This window comes from Megachile rotundata, chromosome 16 (genome assembly GCF_050947335.1).
Source record: "Megachile rotundata isolate GNS110a chromosome 16, iyMegRotu1, whole genome shotgun sequence".
Classification (NCBI taxonomy): Eukaryota; Metazoa; Arthropoda; class Insecta; order Hymenoptera; family Megachilidae; genus Megachile; species Megachile rotundata.
In genome coordinates, this window is record NC_134998.1 from 9,044,082 (window position 1) to 9,069,215 (window position 25,134).

Below are 25,134 nucleotides of genomic sequence, written 5' to 3' on the forward strand. Positions count from 1 at the left end.
GCGTACCACTGACACAATGAAGACACGTGACTTCCTGCTTCTGTCAGGATGCCATCTACCAGGCGATGTGGGTGATCCACTAGATTTGACGTACTTGGTAAAGCAAATTGTAAAGACTGCGTGTGATTTATTTTGGTGCAGCGTTTTGGAACTTTTAAATATATAATAATGTATAAATAATTGATAAATAATTTTCTAATCTTCTATTAACAAATCTTCATATGTGACTTATTTTGTTATAGCGTTTTGTAACTTCCAAATGTATAATAATATGTGTATAAATAATTAATAAATAATTTCCAAATCTTCTATTAATGAATTTAAACATTTACACATTTTTGAACCTGCAAATGCACAGATTCTTAAATTCCTATATTCTCAAATCCCTAAGTCCTCAAATTTTTAACTCCCAAATTTTTTAATTTCTAATTTCTTAAATCCTCAAATCTTTCAGTACTTAAATTCCTATATTCTCAAATCTCTAAATCCTCAAATTTTTAACTCTCAAATTTTTTAATTTATAATTTCTTAAATCCTCAAATCTTTCAGTACTTAAATTCCTATATTCTCAAATCTCTAAATCCTCAAATTTTTAACTCTCAAATTTTTTAATTTCTAATTTCTTAAATCCTCAAATATTCCAGTACTTAAATTCCTATATTCTCAAATCCCTAAATCATCAAATCTTCAACTCCCAAATTTAAAAATTTCTAATTTCCCAAATCCTCAAATTTTGAAATCCTTAAATTCCTAAATCTGCAAATCCCTAAATTCTCAAATTTCCAACTCTCAAATTTAAAAATTTCTAATTTCCCAAATCCTCAAATTTTAAAATCCTTAAATTCCTAAATCTGCAAATCCCTAAATTCTCAAATTTCCAACTCTCAAATTTAAAAATTTCTAATTTCCCAAATCCTCAAATTTTGAAATCCTTGAATTCCTAAATCTGCAAATCCCTAAATTCTCAAATTTCCAACTCTCAAATTTAAAAATATCTAATTTCCCAAATCCTCAAATTTTGAAATCCTTAAATTCCTAAATCTGCAAATCCCTAAATTCTCAAATTTCCAACTCTCAAATTTTTTAATTTTTAAGTTTATAAATTGCTAAAGTCCTGTATCCCTAAATTCCTGTCTCCCTAAATCCCTAAATCTCTAAATCCCTAAATCCCTAAATCCCTAAATTCCTAAATTCCCAAAATATTCCCAAAATTCCCCAAACCCCTTAATTCCCAACTTCTACACCCCCAAATCATCATTACATAAAAACAAACCAGTGCATACCAAACTGACCCTACCTGGGGATGCAATATCGATTACCAGAATATGATATGTTAATGCGACCAATCCCGACGAACAACACAAGCTTATAATTTCCTGGTCAAAGCTTCCGGAAGTCGATGGAAAAAAAATTCCTGGTGGGTTGAGGAACTCACCCCTGCACCCTCATAATTAGCCACGATTCAATTACCCCATTCAGCAGAAATAAACTGGAGTTTTCTCTCGTTGCCTCTTTTTCTCTTTCAACCCTGTACTTCACTGAACACCACAAAAATTCATCTCCTGTATTTCTTTTGATAAATCAATTTTCCTCACAACAGATTTCCATGCATTTGCCTATAAATTATAACTAAGGACAATTTTAAATGAAAAATTTTATTTATGTATATAAATTTACTTTTTTATAAATTGTGAAATTTTTATGAAATATATAGAAAATTTGTATGAATAAATTTTTTATAAAATTCTAGTTTGTTAATGATGAGAGTGCTGACATATGAGAGTGCCTTCATTTGATAATTTAACAAACTTGAAATGTACAATCATTTTTAAAATAATTAATATTAGTCAAATTTTAATTTGATTAAATAATCTAAATTTATATAATAAGTCACAAAATTACTTTGAATATTTATTGCAAAATTTAGTGATACATTTAATACATTAAGTCTATATTTTGAGATAATAATATGTGAATTGTATTTGAAGAATAAAAGCATTTCAATAAACCTTATATCTTTAGTTTTCAACTCCATCATTTCCACATACAGACTGCTTAACAAATATATTTATAATAATTTAAATCACAAAATAAATTGTAAATATTATTAAGAGCACATAAATTGTGTTTATGCTCCAAATACAGTGCACTGAATTAAACACAAACTTTGGCAACAGGAGTGCATGAAGAGACAGGGTAAACGTATCGAAAATTGTATAGGACGCCCTTGAAGAACAAGGTAGCCCTTTTATGGGAAGAACGAGAATTGTTGGTTCCTAAAGGGCATACGCCTACGCACTTTTACTAGGAAACCATAAGGAAAGGACTGGTTGTATCCCGTGGCGGCCCTTTGAGAATCCTCCAAAAGGACTCGACGCACAACCCCCTTTTCCCTGAGAAATGACTACTTCTGCAAACGTTTCATATTTTTTAGATTCATTCTTTAGCACCCTCAAGATTCTTAAAGAGAATACGTAAGAGATTATGGGTAAGAGGGATGGTAATCACTGCAATATGAAGTTTTTAATAAAATTATGTGGAGAGGGAATTGTTATTTTTGTAAAAATTTTAGGAAAAAGAAAGTTGGGAAAATTTTAGTTTTGAGTGGCATTTGAAAGAGATTTTAAGGGAAGGTTTAGTAAGTGACTTAATATAATATTTAATTTACTGTAACTTAAAATATTACTTAACATAACCTAAAAGCTGAAGAGTCAAATAAAAGATAGGTACAGAAATATTAGTAAATCAGTAAAAATGTATTAAGAGGTCAGTTATAAATTATGACAAATGCAGTCAAGATTTTAAGTTACAATTAATTCCATACAATTCAACTAACCTAAAAACATAAATAAAAAAATTGACTAACGTTGTAATATTCCCATAACCTTTTCCGTCAAGAATTAAAAATTGAAAGTTGTAGAATATAAAATTGTAAGTTGCAGTAACTAGACATTGAACTTGAAGTCGAATATTATTAAAAATATTTAAAAATGAGTATTATGGCCATCAATTTTTTGAATATCTTTATTCTTGTAAGGCAACGACCCACCAGAGGACATGTTCTCCTAATCAGTGTCACCAAGCAGCTTCCCTTTCGCGATCGAACGACAATTTTCATAAAGGGCGAATATTAAGTCCTGGTTTTTAATTATTTAACCCTCTGGGACGTTTCTCAAAGGGCCACGTTCACAGGATGTTAGAAAGCGAGGACAAGTGTTTTAGGGATTCGGTGCGTGGTCAGTCCCTACCAAAAGGGCCACGCAGCAATGGCGTTGCATAAAATATGGCGCTCGTGTTCTTTCTCTCAATCTATTTTAATTCGCGTTTGAAATTCGGTTTTAATAGAAATATCGACAGATGCAAATTTAAGCTTCTTTGTAATATAATTTAGCAGACGCTGACACAGAGTCGTAGGTCGAAACGTTTATCTCGTAATTTCACATCCGATAACGGTTGTATCTTCGAACTTCTGCTGACGCGGCAGTGTATTTTATAATCAGAAAAAGTTGATATGCTTCTAGGAATCTTTGACTCGTAGATCGTTCTTTTAGTCTTTACGGAGCTACTATTTAAATCTTGCAGTAATTTCAATGTTCTTGAGGAAGTTGTTTGCAACGAATTTTTAATATTCTGTGTTTTGAGGATTGTATCTTTTGTGGACCTCGTTTAGAACTTGTATGATGGTTTTAAGTGCACTGATTGTTATATGCAATTTTTATTTGTAGGTTAGGGAAGATTAGGTTAGGTTAACAAAATTTGTCAAGTAAGGTTGGTTAGGTCAGGTTATTTATTTGCGGGCTTCTGAAGTTTTGGTACTTAAAGTATTTTAATATTTTTCTATTTTAATATTTTTCTATTTGAATATTTGTCAATTTTAATGTTTGTCAATTTTAATGTTTGTCAATTTTAATGTTTGTCAATTTTAATGTTTGTCAATTTTAATGTTTATCAACTTTTATGTTTGTCAATTTTTATGTTTATCAATTTTAATGTTTGTCAATTTTAATATTTGCCAATTTTAATATTTCTCAATTTTAATGTTTGTCAATATTAATGTTTGTTAATTTTAATATTTCTCAATTTTAATATTTGTCTATTTTAATGTTTGTCAATTTTAATGTTTGTCAATATTAATATTTGTCAATTTTAATGTTCGTCAATATTAATGTTTGTCAATTTTAATATTTCTCAATTTTAATATTTGTCAATATTAATGTTTGTTAATTTTAATATTTCTCAATTTTAATATTTGTCTATTTTAATGTTTGTCAATTTTAATGTTTGTCAATATTAATGTTTGTCAATTTTAATGTTTGTCAATTTTAATTTTTGTCAATTTTAATATTTCTCAATTTTAATATTTGTCTATTTTAAAGTTTGTCAATATTAATGTTTGTCAATATTAATGTTTGTCAATATTAATATTTGTCAATTTTAATATTTGTCAATTTTAATATTTGTCAATTTTAATATTTGTCAATATTAATGTTTGTCAATTTTAATATTTGTCAATTTTAATATTTATCAATTTTAATATTTGCCAATTTTAATATTTATCAATTTTAATGTTTGTCAATATCAATGTTTGTCAATTTTAATGTTTGTCAATTTTAATATTTGTCAATTTTAATATATGTCAATTTTAATATATGTCAATTTTAATATATGTCAATTTTAATATTTGTCAATTTTAATGTTGGTCAATATTAATGTTTGTCAATATTAATGTTTGTCAATTTTGATGTTTGTTAATTTTAATATTTGTCAATTTTAATATATGTCAATTTTAATATATATCAATTTTAAAGTTTGTCAATATTAATGTTTGTCAATTTTTATATTTGTCAATTTTAATGTTGGTCAATATTAATGTTTGTCAATATTAATGTTTGTCAATTTTAATGTTTGTCAATTTTAATATTTGTCAATTTTAATATATGTCAATTTTAATATATGTCAATTTTAATATCAGTCAATTTTAATATTTGTCAATTTGAATATTCCTCTATCTGAATATTTACCTAACTGAACATTTGAATTCCAAATACTTGAACAAACATCTCCAACTTAAAAAAATAAAAAATATCCCAAATGCAAAATTTGACCCATTCAAAAAGTAGAATAATAAATTTAAAATAGCAGCCTATAATATATCTCAAAGCTTTCGATTCTGACTTTGTGGATGAAGGGTTAGGTTAGGTCCTCCTCCATTTTCATTGACGCAGAAGGGACACCCGCAGGATATACCCTACCACGAATACTCATGTAAATGAATGGGGATCCGATAGGGCAACGTAACAGGATAACAGGGGTTAAAAGGAGTGTTTCAAGGGTCTTGGAGGCCCCTTCGTCGCTGAATGGAGCGGAATCAGCTGTCCGCCATATTTCTATCAACCCATACACGCGCACCTCCTTCCATTCACCTCCAAAGGGTATTTCGTGTTCAAGGATCAATACTGCGTTGTTCTTTCAAATTGTAGATATTTTATTTTTTTAACATACATTTTTATTAAAATATAGGTTGTAATAAACATATTTTACTGAACATATTAAACAATCATACTTTTATTAACATTTTAAACAATATTTTATTTTAAAGAATTAGAGTGACATTTAAAAAATGAACAATGTAATAATAAATTATAGACATACTTAAATTATAGTCATCGAAAAATTGTTGCATAAGTTCATTTTTAATGGCACAGTTATTAGAAACGCAGAAGTACATTATTTAATTAAAAAACAATAATTATTACAAAAATTATTGTTCAAAGTGGAGAATAAAGTCATAACAATAATCATCCCCTTAAACACTACTTCTTAAACTTCATCCCTTATCAACTTAAACACACAATCACTTCAACTAGGAAACTATAATAATTTATTGTAACAATAACTATTATGTTCAATAAACTTCAGTGAACATATAATGTATCTTCATGTTCCACAATAATGTACCTCTTCATTCCTCATAAAATACTTTTCAATCTTCTCCACCAATCGGTACATAAACACATCTTTCATTAAACAAACAATAATTATTAACTAACAATATATTGCATAATTCAAGTACCCTCAATCTTCACAACCTCAAACTTCCTTCCTCAACTCCCAATTCCTCAAACTTCATCCCTGCAAATCCACCACCCACAACAACAATAAAACAACAAATAATTATTTATAAAAAACAAATAATCCATTACACAAAACACCTTCAACTCCCTAAGAATCACAGTCTTAAAAAAGAATTTTCTTATCCCTAAAAAAAAAAGTTTCCCCAAATTAACCCTCCACATCAACCTCAGGGTAGCAACGTCCATTTTGACACCCTGTAACAGATGTCATTCATACTTCTCAGAGTAATCACGATGCAACCCTCGTACGATTCGATGACCAGGCCGCCAGAAATATTCAAGAGGTCCACGAACGATGTTTAGGGTGATTTTGCAACATCCCCCGAGCAAACACGAGAGACATCTCAAGGGTGTCCAGCGTCAGGAACGTATAACGAAATAGGAGGCAATTTTCACGGGGGTTGAATGGCAATAGGGGATGTTGGGTGCTCTGGTTTCAACTTGCCGTGTTGAAAGGAACCCCTATTGCGCCGTCTATTGATCCAGGACGCCTTGTTTGGACCTGGAGTATCGATCGGTCGGCTTTCACTGCGCTGGGAGTTGAATGGAACTCTGCTGAGAACCTTTCAATGAATTTGTAAACTTGATGTTTCTATGAAAATTGACAAAATGGTTGTTTCGGTGACTTTTGGGGTGAGGGATGAAGGAGGGAATTTTTGGGGGAGTTTTTAATTGAGTTTGGGATAACGTAGTGTTTCACGCCCCCAAATTTCCACGCATCCAAAATCCCACGTCCCCAAATCCCCATGTCCTCAAATTCCCCACGTCCCCAAATTCCCACGCCCCCAAATTTCCACGCATCCAAAATCCCACGTCCCCAAATCCCCACGTCCCCAAATTCCCACGCCCCCAAATTCCCACGCCCCCAAATTTCCACGCATCCAAAATCCCACGTTCCCAAATTCCCCACGTCCCCAAATTCCCACGCCCCCAAATTTCCACGTCCCCAAATTCCCACGCCCCCAAATTTCCACGCACCCAAAACCCCACGTCCCCAAATCCCCACGTCCCCAAATTCCCACGTCCCCAAATTTCCACGCACCCAAAATCCCACGTCCCCAAATCCCCACGTCCTCAAATTCCCACGCCCCCAAATTCCCACGCCCCCAAATTCCCACGCCCCCAAATTCCCGCGCCCCCAAATTTCCACGCATCCAAAATCCCACGTCCCCAAATCCCCACGTCCTCAAATTCTCCACGTCCCCAAATTCCCATGCTCCCAAATTCCCACGCCCCCAAATTTCCACGCACCCAAAATCCCATGTCCCCAAATCCCTACGTCTCCAAATCCTTACGTCCCTAAATCCTCACGTCCCCATATCTCCACGTCCCTAAAACTCCACATCCATTTCATCTCACCTCCTATTACCCACACTACAATCTCATAATTCTGACCTCCTACAAACTCGATAAATTCCCAAATTCTCAAGTTCCCAAAAAAGAACTACAAAAACTCAAAAACCATCATCCACATATTTCTTAACAAGTCCCCACCTTGCTATTACAGCATTACAGTACAACAATCTGAAATGAACATCCTTCCCCAAAACACACAGACATTTTAAACACTTCCATTTACAATGGAAGTCGCACCATCAAACGTCTTCCACGAAACGACAAAAAGGTCCCATGGCGCGGTACGATTCAACTAACCGAACAAAATCGGTCAACGAACGGACAGTTAAGGGTAAAGAAAGAAAAGATCGTGCCTTTTCAGTCGAGTGTAGCCTCATTAGAGAGACTGATCCGGTTTTTCTTTCTTTTTGCCGAGAATTCTGTCCGTTTGGAGGCCAGCTCATCCCGTGAACCGACGAGACGGCCAGAGAAACGACTGGAGTGGGGCTGAACGCGCGATAAAAGCTGACAGAGCTGTCCACACAATTTCGAGTGATTAGTACTTCATGCTTGCTCGGTCAGTGGTTAACTCTCCAATATTTCCGATTAAATACTTCGAATTTCTTTTGTTCGGCGAAATAACCTTTCTTCGCTTTTCGCCATTTTGTAAGTGTTACGTTGTGGTTTTTCTTGCTTCTATGCGACGACATTCTTTTTAGTTTTATTTTTTTGTTTTATTCGGTTTTTTACTTTTTTGGTTAGTTTGTTTTATACTGTTTATATTTTAGTTTTACTTGTATTTATATTTTAACTTGTATTTTAGTTTTGCTTATATTTTAACTTGTATTTTAGTTTTGCTTATATTTATATTTAACTTGTATTTTAGTTTTGCTTATATTTATATTTTAACTTGTATTTTAGTTTTGCTTGTATTTATATTTTAACTTGTATTCTAGTTTTGCTTGTATTTATATTTTAACTTGTATTCTAGTTTTGCTTGTATTTATATTTTAACTTGTATTTTAGTTTTGCTTATATTTATATTTTAACTCGTATTTTAGTTTTGCTTATATTTATATTTTAACTTGTATTTTAGTTTTGCTTATACTTATATTTTAACTTGTATTTTAGTTTTGCTTATATTTATATTTTAACTTGTATTCTAGTTTTGCTGAATTTACCAGCGGGGAGTTATAGAATGTGTGAGATAGAAATATTTCCTGGGAAATTATGTGGAAAAATAATTTTATGAGAATTTTTATTTTCACACAAATTTTTATTTTTTAAAGCTTCATTTCTTTACTATTCAATTACTTTATAATTTTTTTGTTGCAATATTTTGTTTTGTGGTCACTGTGCAATCAGTATACATCTCTAACTTCTGTAACATTAAATTAATTTCATAATGTTTTTTGTCTTGTGGTCACTATACAATCAGTGTATACATCTTCTGACTAGTTTCATAATTAAATTGTTGCTAAAATTATTAAATGCAAATAGTCGACATCTGTAAAAATAATCTTCAATTTTAAATTTTTATTTTTCAGTTTGAAACTAAGGTATGTGTCTACAAGTTTATTTGAAGACTTTTGATAAGAAACTTCAAAGAATTTATTTGATTGCATGAAATACATACATGCAATTTTATGAGTCATTTAAAAATAAATATGTAACACGTGATTCAGCAGTAAACAATAAATCAGAGGTTCCATAAAACAGAACATTTTGTCAACGATCAAATTTTAAAAATATTTATATAATTCTTTACAAACATATTTTTTGTGAAAAATATTTGAAAGAAAAATTTGTATATGAAGTTTGAAAGATATTTACATAATTCTGAGAAACATACTTTTCATTAAAAATATTTTGAAGAATTTATATGTAAATAAGCGTCATAAAATATTTGTTACGAGTGAATTAAAAAGTGAACGTATAATTTATTTTGCAGGAAGACAGACAAAACAAAGTAATTACGTCGGTGAACCTCTGAGAGTTAAAGTTTGTGTAACAAGATCAAGGACACAGAAGGAGAGACAAATATGGCGTAAAGGAGAAGTAGGTTCGACAAGCTTTTTATTTTGCAACGGAAGATGGCCTTTCGTCGATGCAGTTCCATCGTGTTATCGTCATTTGCGTCAATTGACTTTTTCTAACATCTCCCCGTTGCTCGGGTAATCGATACGCTTGGATCGAAATCGAATCGGGTGATCATTCGACGAAGACATCGCTGGAGAAACTGCACATAGGACAGTGACACGCTTTGTTACAGTTTTAAGATATAAAATATAATTGTGAAGCAGTTGTGTTTGGGAGTTCATTTTAGAAAATTAAGTAACAGTTAATAGTTTATTAATTATTATCAGGGAACTGTTTATACATTGTTATAAATACAGTTTGTTTGTTTAAAAATGTGAATGATCAGTGAGGAAGATTTGAAAGTTGTGAACTTTTTAATGGCAAGTTGGTAAGCAAGTTATCAGTTTCTGTATAAGTTACTGTACAGTATATGTAATATTAATAGAAGGATATATAAGTATAATACAAGTTACTGTATGATAGAAGTTAGTGTATGATACAAGTTACTGTATGATACAGGTTACTGTATGATACAAGTTAGTGTATGATGCAAGTTACTGTATGATGCAAGTTACTGAATGATACAAGTTACTGTATAATACAAGTTACTGTATGATACAAGTTACTGTGTAATACAAGTTACTGTATGATACAAGGCACTATATGATACAAGTTACTGTATGATACAAGTTACTGTATAATACAAGTTACTGTATGACACAAGCTACTGTATGATACAAGGTACTATATAATACAAGTTACTGTGTAATACAAGTTACTGTATGATACAAGGTACTATATAATACAAGTTACTGTGTAATACAAGTTACTGTATGATACAAGTTACTGTATGACACAAGCTACTGTATGATACAAGTTACTGTGTAATACAAGTTACTGTATGATACAAGTTACTGTGTAATACAAGTTACTGTATGATACAAGGCACTATATGATACAAGTTACTGTATGATACAAGTTACTGTATAATACAAGTTACTGTATGACACAAGCTACTGTATGATACAAGGTACTATATAATACAAGTTACTGTGTAATACAAGTTACTGTATGATACAAGGTACTATATAATACAAGTTACTGTGTAATACAAGTTACTGTATGATACAAGTTACTGTATGACACAAGCTACTGTATGATACAAGTTACTGTGTAATACAAGTTACTGTATGATACAAGGTACTATATAATACAGGTTACTGTATGATACAAGTTACTGTATGATAGAAGTTAGGGTATGATACAAGTCACTATATGATACAAGTTACTATATGATACAAATTACTGTATGATACAAGGTACTGTCTAATACAAGTTACTGTATGATACAAGGTACTATATAATACAGTTTACTGTATAATACAAGTTACTATATGATACAAGTTACTATATGATACAAATTACTATATGATACAAGTTACTGTACAATATAAATTACTGTAGTTTGTCAGTTATACATAAGTGACTATAAATAATCAATTATTGAACTGAAAATTGTTTTCCAATAATATACTTTCTAAAACACACCACAATAATAATCATCAAGTTTAATAATTCAAGTTTAATAATTCAAGCTTAGTAATTCAAGTTTAGTAATTCAAGTTTAATAGTTCAAGTTTAATAATTCAAGTTGAATAATTCAAGTTTAATAGTTCAAGTTTAATAATTCAAGTTTAATAATTCAAGTTTAATAATTCAAGTTTAATAATTCAAGTTTAATAATTCAGGTTTAATGATTCAAGTTTAATAATTCAAGTTTAATGATTCAAGTTTAATAATTCAAGTTTAATAATTCAAGTTTAATGATTCAAGTTTAATAATTCAAGTTTAATGATTCAAGTTTAATAATTCAAGTTTAATGATTCAAGTTTAATAATTCAAGTTTAATAATTCAAGTTTAATAATTCAAGTTTAATAATTCAAGTTTAATAATTCAAGTTTAATAATTCAGGTTTAATGATTCAAGTTTAATAATTCAAGTTTAATGATTCAAGTTTAATAATTCAAGTTTAATAATTCAAGTTTAATGATTCAAGTTTAATAATTCAAGTTTAATAGTTCAAGTTTAACAATTCAAGTTCAATAATTCAAGTTTAATAATAAATTGTGATAACCCCATGAAAATAACTATAGCACATCATACATAATTTCAAAAATAACTTTAATATTTAATAACTAATAATTTCTACGTTTCGAAAAGATCATGAAGAAGAGGAAAATCAGTGTGAAAGAATTAACCAAAAATGTGTTAAAACTAAATTAAAAACGTTGTATACTAGTGTATATTTAAGTGCAGTGATTTAAGAACCATCGACAACTTGTTTATTGAATTGTGACTAAGGTGTTTATTCATCCCGCAAAATGTTTGTCAACGAGACAATGCTAATACTTGCGTACACCGCAAATATGATGGCGACGCTACCCGAGAAAGTTGGGTCTCAAGCTATTGATACCAATATTGAGAAACAAAACGTGACTACCACCACGTTGTCGCCGGAGGAGAAGGAAAATCAGTTCGATTTGCAAGATCGTAAGTAAAGTACAAATTTTTGTTATTCAATATTTTTAAAATTTACAGAAAAGCTTTTGGAGAAATTTTTTTGAAGTAATGGTTTAATAAAAAATTGTGGAAAGTAGGTAGTTAGGCAAAAGCAAGCTAGAAATGTTATGAAAATTGTGGAGAATAAATGTTGAGACAAAAACAAGCATAAACTGATTAAATAATAATTAAATGATTAAATAAAAATTAAATAATAATTTTCATATAATTATGAAAATTATAAAAAATAGATACTTAAGTAAAAACAAACAAGAAATGTAAAAAATGTGAAAAATTGAACAAATTTAAAATTGCAATCAAACAATTTAAGTTCGAAGCTTTCACTACCGAAGCTTCGAGAAAACAAAATGGCGGAGAGGAAAATTCATCCAATAGTAAATATGAAAGTGTAACAAAGACAAATAAATAAATAAATAAATAAATATAATAAAGGTGAGAATTCGACCAATAATAAATATGAAAATATAACAAAAATAAATAAATAAATAAATATAATAAATATGAAAAGTCGTCCAACCATAAATGTGAAAACATAATAAAGATAAATAAATAAATAAATAAGTAAATATAATAAATAAATAAGAAAATAAGTAAATAAATAAAAAAATTCGTCCACCAATAAATATGAAAATTCGTCCAATAATAAATATGGAAGTATAACAAAGATAAATAAATAAATAAATATAATAAAGGTGAAAATTCGTCCAATAATAAATGTAAAAATATAATAAACATAAATAAATAAATAGATGAATATAATAAAGACGAAAATTCGACAAACAATAAATATGAAAATATAATAAAGAAAAATAAATAAATATAATAAATATGAAAATATAATAAAAATAAATAAATATAATAAAGATGAAAATTGGTTGAATAATTGGAAAATTAGTTTGTTGAGTCTGCCCTCGAAAGAGTAATGAAAGATCGGGAAACGTCAACAACATATTTCTCGGGAATTATCTGTATTGTCGTTAATAAATTCCGGTCCAAGATTTCCCTGTATCTTTTGCGTCAATTGGCGTCCATTACGAGATACAGCCGAAGAAAATACTCGAAAGTGCATTCTTTAAGATGAAAGTTAAAATGAGAATCGCCGTTAAGAAATTATTGATACGTGTATCTTGTATAAGTTAGAAACAAAGACGTATCAATAGAAGGAAGATAAATATAGAACGTGCATTCAATTGTAGTCACGTGCATACAAGTATAACCGTGCTAATCGTTAATCCAATTCGAAGACGAAAACAGTAGCAAAGCATTCGAGGAACTGATAATACCCGTCGTGCACTGATAACATTACAAACGTCAGATAACCCCTAGACGCGGTTAAATGTTTAAATGTTTGATTCATTGCAAGTAAATCATGATAGTACTACGGTGTTTATTACAACTGTTATCGATTAGCGAGGTTTTATTTCTGGTTTAAGAATCATTTTTGTGGTTATGGGTTATAGGTGAAGAGGTACGAGAGATTGGGTTTAGAGAGGTTAGGTTAGATTTGGCGGGAAATGATGGGAAACATGGAGTTGGCGCGTGAGGCGCTCTCTACCTCCACAAAGTTCTATATTTTCAAATTTCCAAACTCTCGAAGTTCTGAACTCTCAAATTTCTAAACTCTCAAATTTCCAAACTCTCAAATTTCTAAAGTCTCTAATTTCCATACTCTCAAATTCCCAAACTCTCAAATTTCCAAACTCTCAAATTTCCAAGCTCTCAAATTTCCAAACTCTCAAATTTCCAAACTCTCAAATTTCCAAACTCTCAAATTTCCAAGCTCTCAAATTTCCAAACTCTCAAATTTCCAAACTCTCAAATTCCCAATCTCCCAAATTCCCAAACTCTCAAATTCCCAATCTCCCAAATTCCCAAACTCTCAAATTCCCAAATTCTCAAATTTCCAAACTCCCAAATTCCAAATCTCTCAAATTCCCAAACTCTCAAATTCCCAAATTCTCAAATTTCCAAACTCCCAAATTCCAAATCTCCCAAATTCCCAAACTCTCAAATTCCCAATCTCCCAAATTTCCAAACTCTCAAATTTCCAAACTCTCAAATTCCCAAACTCTCAAATTCCCAAACTCCCAAATTCCCAAACTCTCAAATTTCCAATCTCCCAAATTCCCAAACTCTCAAATTCCCAAACTCTCAAATTCCCAATCTCCCAAATTCCCATACTCTCAAATTCCCAATCTCCCAAATTCCCAAACTCTCAAATTTCCAATCTCCCAAATTCCCATACTCTCAAATTCCCAATCTCCCAAATTCCCAAACTCTCAAATTCCCATACTCTCAAATTCCCAATCTCCCAAATTCCCAAACTCTCAAATTCCCAATCTCCCAAATTCCCAAACTCTCAAATTCCCAATCTCCCAAATTCCCAAACTCTCAAATTTCCAAACTCTCAAATTCCAAATCTCCCAAATTCCCAATCTCCCAAATTTCCAATCTCCCAAATTCCCAATCTCCCAAATTCCAAATCTCCCAAATTCCCAAACTCCCAAATTCCCAAACTCTCAAATTCCCAAAATTTCTAAAATTTCCCAAATTGCCTGTTTGCATAGAATGGTACATGTGGCGATGTTTCGAACCGTACGGTTGCTTCTACATCGGTGCGCCATGGTCAGGAGAAAATAGACCCGTGTCCACGTTTCCGGCACGACCGGATTCCATAAATCCTCGATACGTGCTTTACACACGCGGTCACACGGAACCTCAAGAATTGAAGATCGATAAATACGAAACTATCCAGCAGTCGCCATTCCGGAAGAAGGCTAATCTGTATCTCATCATTCATGGCTTCCTTGACAATGGCGATAAAACTTGGGTGATGGTATGTATACTGACATTATTAATTACGATAACAAAATTATCTCAAGGTTTCTCAATTTTTCTGATTTTTGAGTCTTCAACAGATTTTATATTTTTTAAATTTTTTAATTTGTCTCAGAGTTTTAATAAAATTATTCAATGTGTCTCAGGGTTTTAATAAAGTTCTTCAATGTGTCTCAGGGTTTTAATAAAATTGTCCAATGTGTCTCAAACTTTTCCTAAGTTCTCCAATGTGTCTCAGAATTTCAATAAAATTCTCTAACGTGTCTCAGACTTTTAATAAAATTATCCAATATGTCTCAGACTTTTAATAAAGTTTTCCAATATGTCTCAAACTTTTCCCAAGTTCTCCAATGTGTCTCAGACTCTTCCTAAATTCTCCTATGTGTCTCAAGCTTCCTATGTCAGCTCCAATGTCCAACTCCCGAAATCCTCAAACCCCCAAACTCACAAGCCCTCAAATCTTGACTCTCCCAAACTCCCAAATCCACAAATGCACAAATCCCCAACACTCCAACATATCTCAAACTTCCTATATCATCTCCGAGTTCTAAACTTCTCAAAACAATTAATTTGTCCAGAGAACAATGAAAGAGCTGCTCTTACGAGAAGACTGCAACGTGGTGGTCGTAAATTGGATCGGTGGAGCAGGTCCACCGTACACGCAGGCTGTCGCCAACACCAGACTCGTTGGCGCCATGACAGCACGTTTAGCTTATCAATTAATAGAAGTCGGAAGAATTGATCCAGCAAAGATGCACTGTATAGGACACAGCCTTGGTGCCCACACCTGTGGATACGTTGGATACACGTTGAGGCAGAGATATGATTATAAGCTTGGGCGTATCACTGGTGAGTCAATTTACTCGGATTCGTGTGTTGATATGACTAGGTTCTTGTTAAGACATCTTTAAACACTCTTCGATCAATATTCAAGTTGCAGTACCTGGTTATTGAACTACTGTTTTTAGAAGTTTCATGATTTTTGTGAAATTAAAGCTGTTCAAATTGTATTGTTGATTTGGTCACATGGTCACATGGTTATTGAACTACTGTTTTTTAGAATTTTCATGATTTTTGTGAAATTAAGCTTGTTCAAATTGTATTGTTGATTTGGTTATATGATCATGTGTTCACGTGTTCATTTGGTCTCATGGTTAATTGTTCATTTGGTCAGGTGATCACATGTTCACTTGGTCACGTGGTCACCTATTCATTTGGTCACGTGATCACATGTTCATTTGGTCACATGGTCACATGTTCATTTGGTCACATGGACACCTGTTCATTTGGTCACACGATCACGTGGCCACATGGTCACGTAGTCACGTGGTCCCTTAATCACGTGGTCACATGATCATCTGTTCATTTAATCACATGGTCACATGGTCACCTGTTCATGTAGTCACATGGTCAAATGGTCACCTGTTCATTTAGTCACATGGTCAAATGGTCACCTGTTCATTTAGTCACATGGTCAAATGGTCATCTATTCATGTAGTCATATGGTCAAATGGTCACCTGTTCATTTAGTCACATGGTCACATGGTCACCTGTTCATTTAGTCACATGGTCACATGGTCATCTATTCATTTAGTCACATGGTCAAATAGTCACCTGTTCATTTAGTCACATGGTCAAATGGTCATCTATTCATGTAGTCATATGGTCAAATGGTCACCTGTTCATGTAGTCACATGGTCAAATGGTCACCTGTTCATTTAGTCACATGGTCAAATGGTCACCTGTTCATTTAGTCACATGGTCAAATGGTCATCTATTCATTTAGTCACATGGTCACATGGTCACCTGTTCATTTAGTCACATGGTCAAATGGTCACCTGTTCATGTAGTCACATGGTCAAATAGTCACCTGTTCATTTAGTCACATGGTCACATGGTCATCTATTCATGTAGTCACATAGTCAAATGGTCACCTGTTCATTTAGTCACATGCTCACATGGTCACCTGTTCATTTAGTCACATGGTCAAATGGTCATCTATTCATGTAGTCACATGGTCACGTGGTCACCTGTTCATTTAGTCACATGGTCAAATAGTTACCTGTTCATTTAGTCACATAGTCAAATGGTCATCTATTCATTTAGCCACATGGTCACATGATCACCTGTTCATTTAGTCACATGGTCACATAGTCACAGCTTCTGACATGCTTATATGCATCATAAGCTTTATATCTTCACTACCTTCCCAAATATCTATAATTCTCCTCAACTCAGATAATGTTGGAGAGTAAACTAGTCTTTCAAGTGGAAAGACATTTTCTCTAGCATTCTTTCATTCCGACGCTATCGATACTCGAACATAAACGCACCTCAATGGTTCATCACAAAATTTATTATCGACAGTAACAAATAAGTTGCTATATAAACATATTCAATAATAATTCTGAAGGACCTAAGACAATTTTCTATATACACTCATAGTCATAAAAATGAAATTGGTTCTAATTCGTTGACTGTGTAATTGCGCGGCTAGGTTTGAATCAAGTATCTGAACATATCAGTTGCATTCAGTTGCATAACTTCGTATATATTTTATAAATTAAGAAGTAGGTAAAAGAGTAAATGTTTGTTATAATATAACACGATAGAATAACGCAAAAATGCAAGTGGAGAAGAAGGGGAACGATAAGTAACGGTCCGTCGGAAGGCCGGCAGTCGGGTGTTCCCGGTCTGAAATTCGTGCGTCTTCGAGAACGCGCGAACATCCGTCCGGCCACTTTCGTCTCTTTCCGCTTATTGACGCGTTTCGTGGAACGATCAATCGAGTCAAATACAATCAGCCCCACCAACGGTCAAGAAACGAGCGGAGACGCACGAAGATAGCCGATCGAATCAGAAACGATCAGGGTAGCAGTTGACGAAGGAGAGGCTCGGCCGAAAAAGGTGTCGTTCGACCATTTTGTTCTGGGAGATAATGCGGAAGAGATTCGATTAACATCAGAACCCTAAGGAAATATATTAAAATTACTGGAACATGTAGTTTTCTGTGCAGATAATTATGAAATACAAATTATGATGAAATACAAATGATGCTATGAAAATAATAATGCAATATAAATGGAAATAAATGCAAGGCTTGAAGCTGTTGATACGAAGAATTATTTTTATGGGATGTCTTTAATAGTACCATTTTAGTGGATCTATGAAACTTGTCAAAATGGCGGACCTTAGAGTTCTTATTTTAAATTGCAACAATTCTTAAGACAGTTTTTTAAGAAATTTGTTAAAACACTTTCGTCAAGATGAATTATTGTATCTTGCAATTATTTTTATGGTACGTCTTCAACAAATACCATTTTATTTCCAAGACAGTCGATCTACGAAACCCATAAAAATGGCGGACCTTAGATTTCTTATTTTACTTTGCAATAATTTTTATGAAATTATTTAAGAAATTCGTCAAAAGACTTTTGTCAAGATGAATTATTGTATCTTGCAATTATTTTTATGGTGCATCTTTAACAATACCATTCTATGTTCAAAACAAAAATGAATCTACAAAACTCATAAAAATGGCGGACCTTAGATTTCTTATTTTACTTAGCAACAATTTTTAAAAAATTATTTAAGAAATTCGTCAAAAGATTTTCATCAAGATGAATCATTGTATCGACTCTAACTTATTTTTCTATTTTTCAATTTGAAAATCAAGTCAGAAAATGTAGTATTAATATTCGAATACTTGAAGCATCGGTTACGTAAGGACGAATTTATGGGAGTCGAAGATGAGAACCGTTTCCTATTTCCGATCAATTCTCCCCTGGTAAAGGGTTCGACTGACCCAGCCCACTGTCACGTAAGCTATCGATCCCATCGGGAATTACTAGGATAACAGAAATGGACGAAAGCTCTCCTGGTAACGAATAAGGAAAACGAGGGTGGGTTTGAACCCTTGTAGGTTTCGAATGGCTCCAGAAATAATTTATGATTGTATCACCAAAACTGATTTGTTAATAAATTTAAACAACTGATAGCACAATTGTCAATGACCGTAATGTCACTAGCTATAAGTATGACACTAGTTGTAATATCACTAGCTGTAAGTAATGTCACTATTTGTAATGTCACTAGTTATACGTAATGTCATTAGCTCTAAGTAATGTCACTAGCCTTAATATCAGCAGCTGTAATGTCACTAACTATAAGCACTGCAATTATCCATAATATCACTAGCTGTAAGTAATGTCACTAGCTATAAGCAATGTCATTAGCTATAAGTAATGTCACTAACCTTAATATCACCAGCTGTAATGTCACTAACTATAAGCACTGCCACTATCCATAATATCACTAGCTGTAAGTAATGTCACTAGCTATAAGCAATGTCATTAGCTCTAAGTAATGTCACTAGTCTTAATATCACCAGCTGTAATGTCACTAACTATAAGCACTGTCACTATCCATAATATCACTAGCTATAAGTAATGTCACTAGCTATAAGCAATGTCATTAGCTATAAGTAATGTCACTAGCCTTAATATCAGCAGCTGTAATGTCACTAACTATAAGCACTGCAATTATCCATAATATCACTAGCTATAAGTAATATCACTAGCTATAAGCAATGTCATTAGCTCTAAGTAATGTCACTAACCTTAATATCACCAGCTGTAATGTTACTAACTATAAGCACTGCCACTATCCATAATATCACTAGCTGTAAGTAATGTCACTAGTTATAAGCAATGTCATTAGCTCTAAGTAATGTCACTAGCCTTAATATCAGCAGCTGTAATGTCACTAACTATAAGCACTGCAATTATCCATAATATCACTAGCTATAAGTAATATCACTAGCTATAAGCAATGTCATTAGCTATAAGTAATGTCACTAGCCTTAATATCACCAGCTGTAATGTCACTAACTATAAGCACTGCAATTATCCATAATATCACTAGCTATAAGTAATATCACTAGCTATAAGCAATGTCATTAGCTATAAGTAATGTCACTAACCTTAATATCACCAGCTGTAATGTCACTAACTATAAGCACTGTCACTATCCATAATATCACTAGCTATAAGTAATGTCACTAGCCTTAATATCACGAGCTGTAATGTCACTAACTATAAGCACTGTCACTATCCATAATATCACTAGCTATAAGTAATGTCACTAGCCTTAATATCACGAGCTGTAATGTCACTAACTATAAGCACTGTCACTATCCATAATATCACTAGCTATAAGTAATGTCACTATTCACAATGTCAGTAGCTGTAATGTTACTAGCTATAAGTAATGTCACTAGCCGTAATATCATCACCCATAACGTCACAACCCATAATGTCACCACCCATAATGTCACAACCCACAATGTCACCTATCATAACGTCACCACCCGTAATGTCACCAGCTATAATGTCACTAGTCGTAATGTCACTAGCTCTAAGTAATGACACTAGCTGTAATGTCACTACCCATAATGTCACAACCCATAACGTCACCACCCATAACATCGCCACCCATAACGTCAGCACTCATAACGTCACCACCCATAATGTCGCCTACCATAACGTCACCACCCGTAATATCACCAGCTATAATGTCACTAGTCGTAATGTCACTAGCTCTAAGTAATGACACTAGCTGTAATGTCACTAGTCGTAATGTCACTAGCTCTAAGTAATGTCACTAGCTGTAATGTCACCACCCATAACGTCACCACCCATAATGTCACCTACCATAACGTCACCACCCGTAATATCACCAGCTATAATGTCGCCACCCATAACATCACCACCCATAACATCACCAACCATAATGTCACCAGCTACAAGTAACGTCTAACCTTCAGATACAAGGAAGAGTCATAAACCGTGTAGAGAGTAAAGATTGCAACAACAATTCAGCGAACCTTCTCACGTCTCGCATCGTTTCTCTTGTCTGTTAAAAGGCCTCGATCCTGCCGAGCCTCATTTCAGCAACACTTCCACCATGGTCCGACTCGATCCAACGGACGCAACGTTCGTCACGGCGATTCACACCGATTGCAATCCTTTTATCAGCGGTGGCCTCGGTATCACACAACCTGTCGCGCATATCGATTTCTATCCAAACGGCGGCCGCAATCAGCCCGGTTGCAACGAGGGTGTTCTCAATTCCATCACCTTGGAACGTGGGAGTTTCTTTCGTGGTAGGCTTTCATGTTGCGTAATGTATCGAACCCTTACGATTATATTGAGTCACGATTGGCGGATCGTGTGAAAACCTGTTTTATCGGGTTACGTGTGGCTGTACTTTCTGATTACTTTGTGCCTTGTATGTTGATTAGTCTGTGCAAGTAGATAGTAAGACCCACAGATAATTTGAAATTAGACTTGCGAGTAATATAAGTACAAAGTACAAAGTGCAGGTACCTAGTACAAATTTCTAAGTGGCCATATTATTAAATACACGAGTCGTTAAATTTTTAAAGTCTTAGAATTCTTACGATCTTTACAATTATCTAGGTATGTATTGTCTGAAGTTTACTTTGTGATTAGTGCTCAGGGAAAGTGGGTCGTAAGTCACGTTGCAGATAATTTGAAACTGGAGTTAGTTACATTTTTGAATTTCCGAATCCTCAAATCTTCAAATCTGTAAGTCATCAAATCATCAAACTCACAAATACTCAAATACCCCAAATTCTCTAAATTCCCAAATTTCCAAACTCACAAATCCTCAAATCCACAAATCCACAAGTTCTAAAATTTTTAAATCACCAAATCCCCAGACTCACAAATTCTCAAATCCCTAAATCCCTAAACCCACAAATCCTTAAATTCTCAAACTCACAAATTCTCAAATCTTCAAATCCCCTAACTCCCCAAATCCCCAAGTCGCCAAATATCCCAAATCCTCCAAATCCCTCAAATCCCCCAAATCACACAAATCTCCTAAATCCCCAAATCCTCCAAATCTCTCAAATCCCCTAAATCCTCCAAATCTCTCAAATCCCCTAAATCCTCCAAATCCTCCAAATCCCTCGAATCTCCAAGTCCTCAAATATCCCAAATCCTCCAAATCCCTCAAATCCCCCAAATCACACAAATCTCCCAAATCCCCAAATCCCCAAATCCTCAAATCCCCAAATCTCTCAAATCCTCCAAATCTCTCAAATCTCCTAAATCTCCCAAATTCCCTAAATCCTCGAAATCCCTCAAATCCCCAAGTCCTCATATATCCCAAATCCTCCAAATCCCTCAAATCCCCCAAATCACCCAAATCCCCAAATCCTCAAAATCTCTCAAATCCCCTAAATATCTCAAATCTCCTAAATCTCCCAAATTCCCTAAATCCTCCAAATCCCCAAATTCCCCAAATCCCTCAAATCTCCAAGTCCTCAAATATCCCAAATCCTCCAAATCCCTCAAATCCCCAAATCCCCAAATCCCCAAATCCTCCAAATCTCTCAAATTCCCTAAATATCTCAAATCTCCTAAATCTCCCAAATTCCCTAAATCCCCCAAATCCTCAAATCCTCAATAGCATCACAGCCCCTTAATTTTAAAAATCTCCAAAATCCCAAAATCTTGCTCCAGCATGAAATGACAAATATTTGCTGTTTCAGGAATCAAAAGGTTCCTCGGATGCAACCACATACGCAGCTACGAGTACTTCATAGAAAGTATCAACACGAATTGTCCTTTCCTGGCGGTTCCATGCTCCTCGTGGGATAAATTTGAGGAAGGAAGCTGTTTCGATTGCGTGAATCAGTATTGTCCCAGATTTGGATTGGACGCTCAGCCTGGGAACTATCATGCTTCCGTCTACTTGCTTACTGGATCATCCAAACCATTCTGCAGTAAGCATCTTTCTCTATTCATCTAAATTACTGAAGCAAAAATAAAAAGGTATAAAAATATAAACTGTCGTAAAAATTAAAAATATCAAGGTGATATGAAATTTATCAGGAAAACATGAAATTTATTTCAGTCAAGTTCAATTAAGTTCAATTAAGTTCAGTTAAGTATCTTAGTATGTAGATCTACAATTATTTTATTGTGGGAATCTACCAACTTCAGCCAAACTTTCTTAAATATTTAAATAATATGTTACATTGTAAATTTTAAGTTGAAATTACCAAGTCAATCTTTTATTGCTATTAATTGTTCATTCGAATCACGTTTTCTGCGCATGCTTGGAATCCTTCGATTCTCTCATACTGTCCGAAAGATTGTCATATACTTAAAAAGTTCACTCATCCCGGAAACCATAATTGTAATTTTACTACGCTGCGATATTGTGGACCTAGCAAAGAATACAGAGAACTATTTTTATTTTCCTCAGTTTTATACTTTTCATAAGTTCTGTAAGTTTTCTACACTTTATCTATCTACAGTTTATACATTTACCATAGAAAGCACCGTCTTCAAGGTGTAAAAAACATCTTAAAACTTCAGCTGAATTTTTCATCAGTCCTCTCCATAATTCCATTTCTCTCACCATTGTCTTCAGAGGGCCACTACAAGGTGACAATCAACATATCAAAGACAGACGAGAGCGTAAATCACGGTGGAGAGGTAGGCACCTTCGTGATCCGCATCTTCGGCGAAAAGGATAAGAAGTCCGAAAGAATCCATCTGAGTCCGCACTCGAAGTACTATGAACCCGGGAGCACCCACACGGTGGTACTAGCCGGTGACGTTGTTGGTAAACCAGAAGCTATCGAGATCTCCTGGGAGTACCAGGCTTCCGTTTTCAATCCCCTCACTTGGAGACTGCTGCACACTCCTCGGGTCTACATTGACTCGTTGACTATTTACAGTTTGGAGTCCTCTCATGGGTACGTTAGTCTTGTATGAGAGATTTGAGGCCTGGTGTCAGACAGGTATTACTGTTGAGACTTTCAGGTGTAAGCTTCATTGATAGTTATTGTGAGACAGAGACGGAGAGACGGGGAGATAGAGAGACAGAGAGATAGAGAGACAGAGAGACAGAGAGACAGAGAGGCAGAGAGACAGAGAGACAGAGAGATAGAGACAGAGAGACAGAGAGACACAGAGACAGAGAGACAGAGAGACAGAGAGACAAAGAGACAGAGAGACAGAGAGACAGAGAGACAGAGACAGAGAGACAGAGATACAGAGACAGAGAGACAGAGAGACAGAGAGACAGAGAGACAGAGAGATAGAGACAGAGAGACAGAGAGATAGAGACAGAGAGACAGAGAGACAGAGAGACAGAGAGACAGAGAGACAGAGAGATAGAGACAGAGAGACAGAGAGATAGAGACAGAGAGACAGAGAGACAGAGACACAGAGACAGAGACATAGACACAGAGACAGAGACACAGAGACAGAGACACAGAGACAGAGACACAGAGACAGAGACACAGAAACAGAGACAGAGAAACAGAAACACAGAGACACAGAGACAGAGACACAGAAACAGAGACAGAGAAACAGAAACACAGAGACACAGAGACAGAGACACAGGAGGCTAGTTACAATGCTGTCGAAACACTAGGAACCTTCCTCCTTTAGAACATGGCTAACACCCGAAAGCTTCAACAGCAATAATCTTGTAGTTTTTAATTACAACATATTTTGTTTATTTTATTATAGAATAACTGTGTGTCCTGACGCAACGAAAACGCTGATCGCCAACGAGCCAAAGATTTTGACCATGAAGAACTGTCGGAACGCTGAATCTAACCTGGTCTCTGCTTAAGTGACGACTTAACATTCTTCCTTGTTGAAAGCACCATCCACGACCAACGAAAAGTTACTGTTTTATGCTCTCAAATATTAATAAAGACCAAATTTTCTACTGTATGTTATTCACTTTACAAGAGCTCTTTTTAGAATTCTCCTAAAATCTTTATAAAATGTGGTCTTTGTAGAGCTGGAAGTCTCAGTGCCACTGTGAAATTTTTCTTAGGTATTTCTCTCAAGTCTCCCTTCAATTTTTCTAGTTTATATAGTATCTCCAATAAAGACTACATAGTGTATATAGAACGTGTATATAAAGTATATAGAGACTACATATAGACTACATACTGTAGAATATAGAGTATACATATAGAGACTACAAGAATTATGATTCGTAACACAACTTGCAGCTAAACTTCGAAAGCAGCAGTTAAATTGAAGTAGGACAAATATAAATGTTCAGGAAGGATTCACAAGGGTGTTCAAACGGTGATTTACGTTTGGT

At 33.8% G+C, this 25,134-nt stretch overlaps 1 protein-coding gene across 2 annotated transcripts; it reads left to right on the top strand.

Annotated features, from left to right (window-relative positions):
* The first annotated feature begins 7,988 nt into the window (after nt 1-7,988).
* On the top strand, nt 7,989-24,752 carry LOC100882877 (pancreatic triacylglycerol lipase). Of its 2 annotated transcripts, none has more exons than XM_076541340.1 (9): nt 7,989-8,135; nt 9,421-9,936; nt 11,703-12,099; nt 14,697-14,965; nt 15,546-15,816; nt 20,891-21,130; nt 22,547-22,780; nt 23,434-23,761; nt 24,543-24,752. In XM_076541340.1, the coding sequence occupies exons 3-9, from the start codon at nt 11,931-11,933 to the stop codon at nt 24,646-24,648; spliced, it is 1,617 nt and encodes a 538-aa protein (XP_076397455.1). In that variant the 5' UTR covers nt 7,989-8,135; nt 9,421-9,936; nt 11,703-11,930; the 3' UTR covers nt 24,649-24,752. The 2 variants fall into 2 exon arrangements, with proteins under 2 accessions (XP_076397455.1, XP_003701803.1); XM_003701755.3 differs by having other exon boundaries at nt 11,770-12,099.
* The last annotated feature ends 382 nt before the right edge of the window (nt 24,753-25,134 follow it).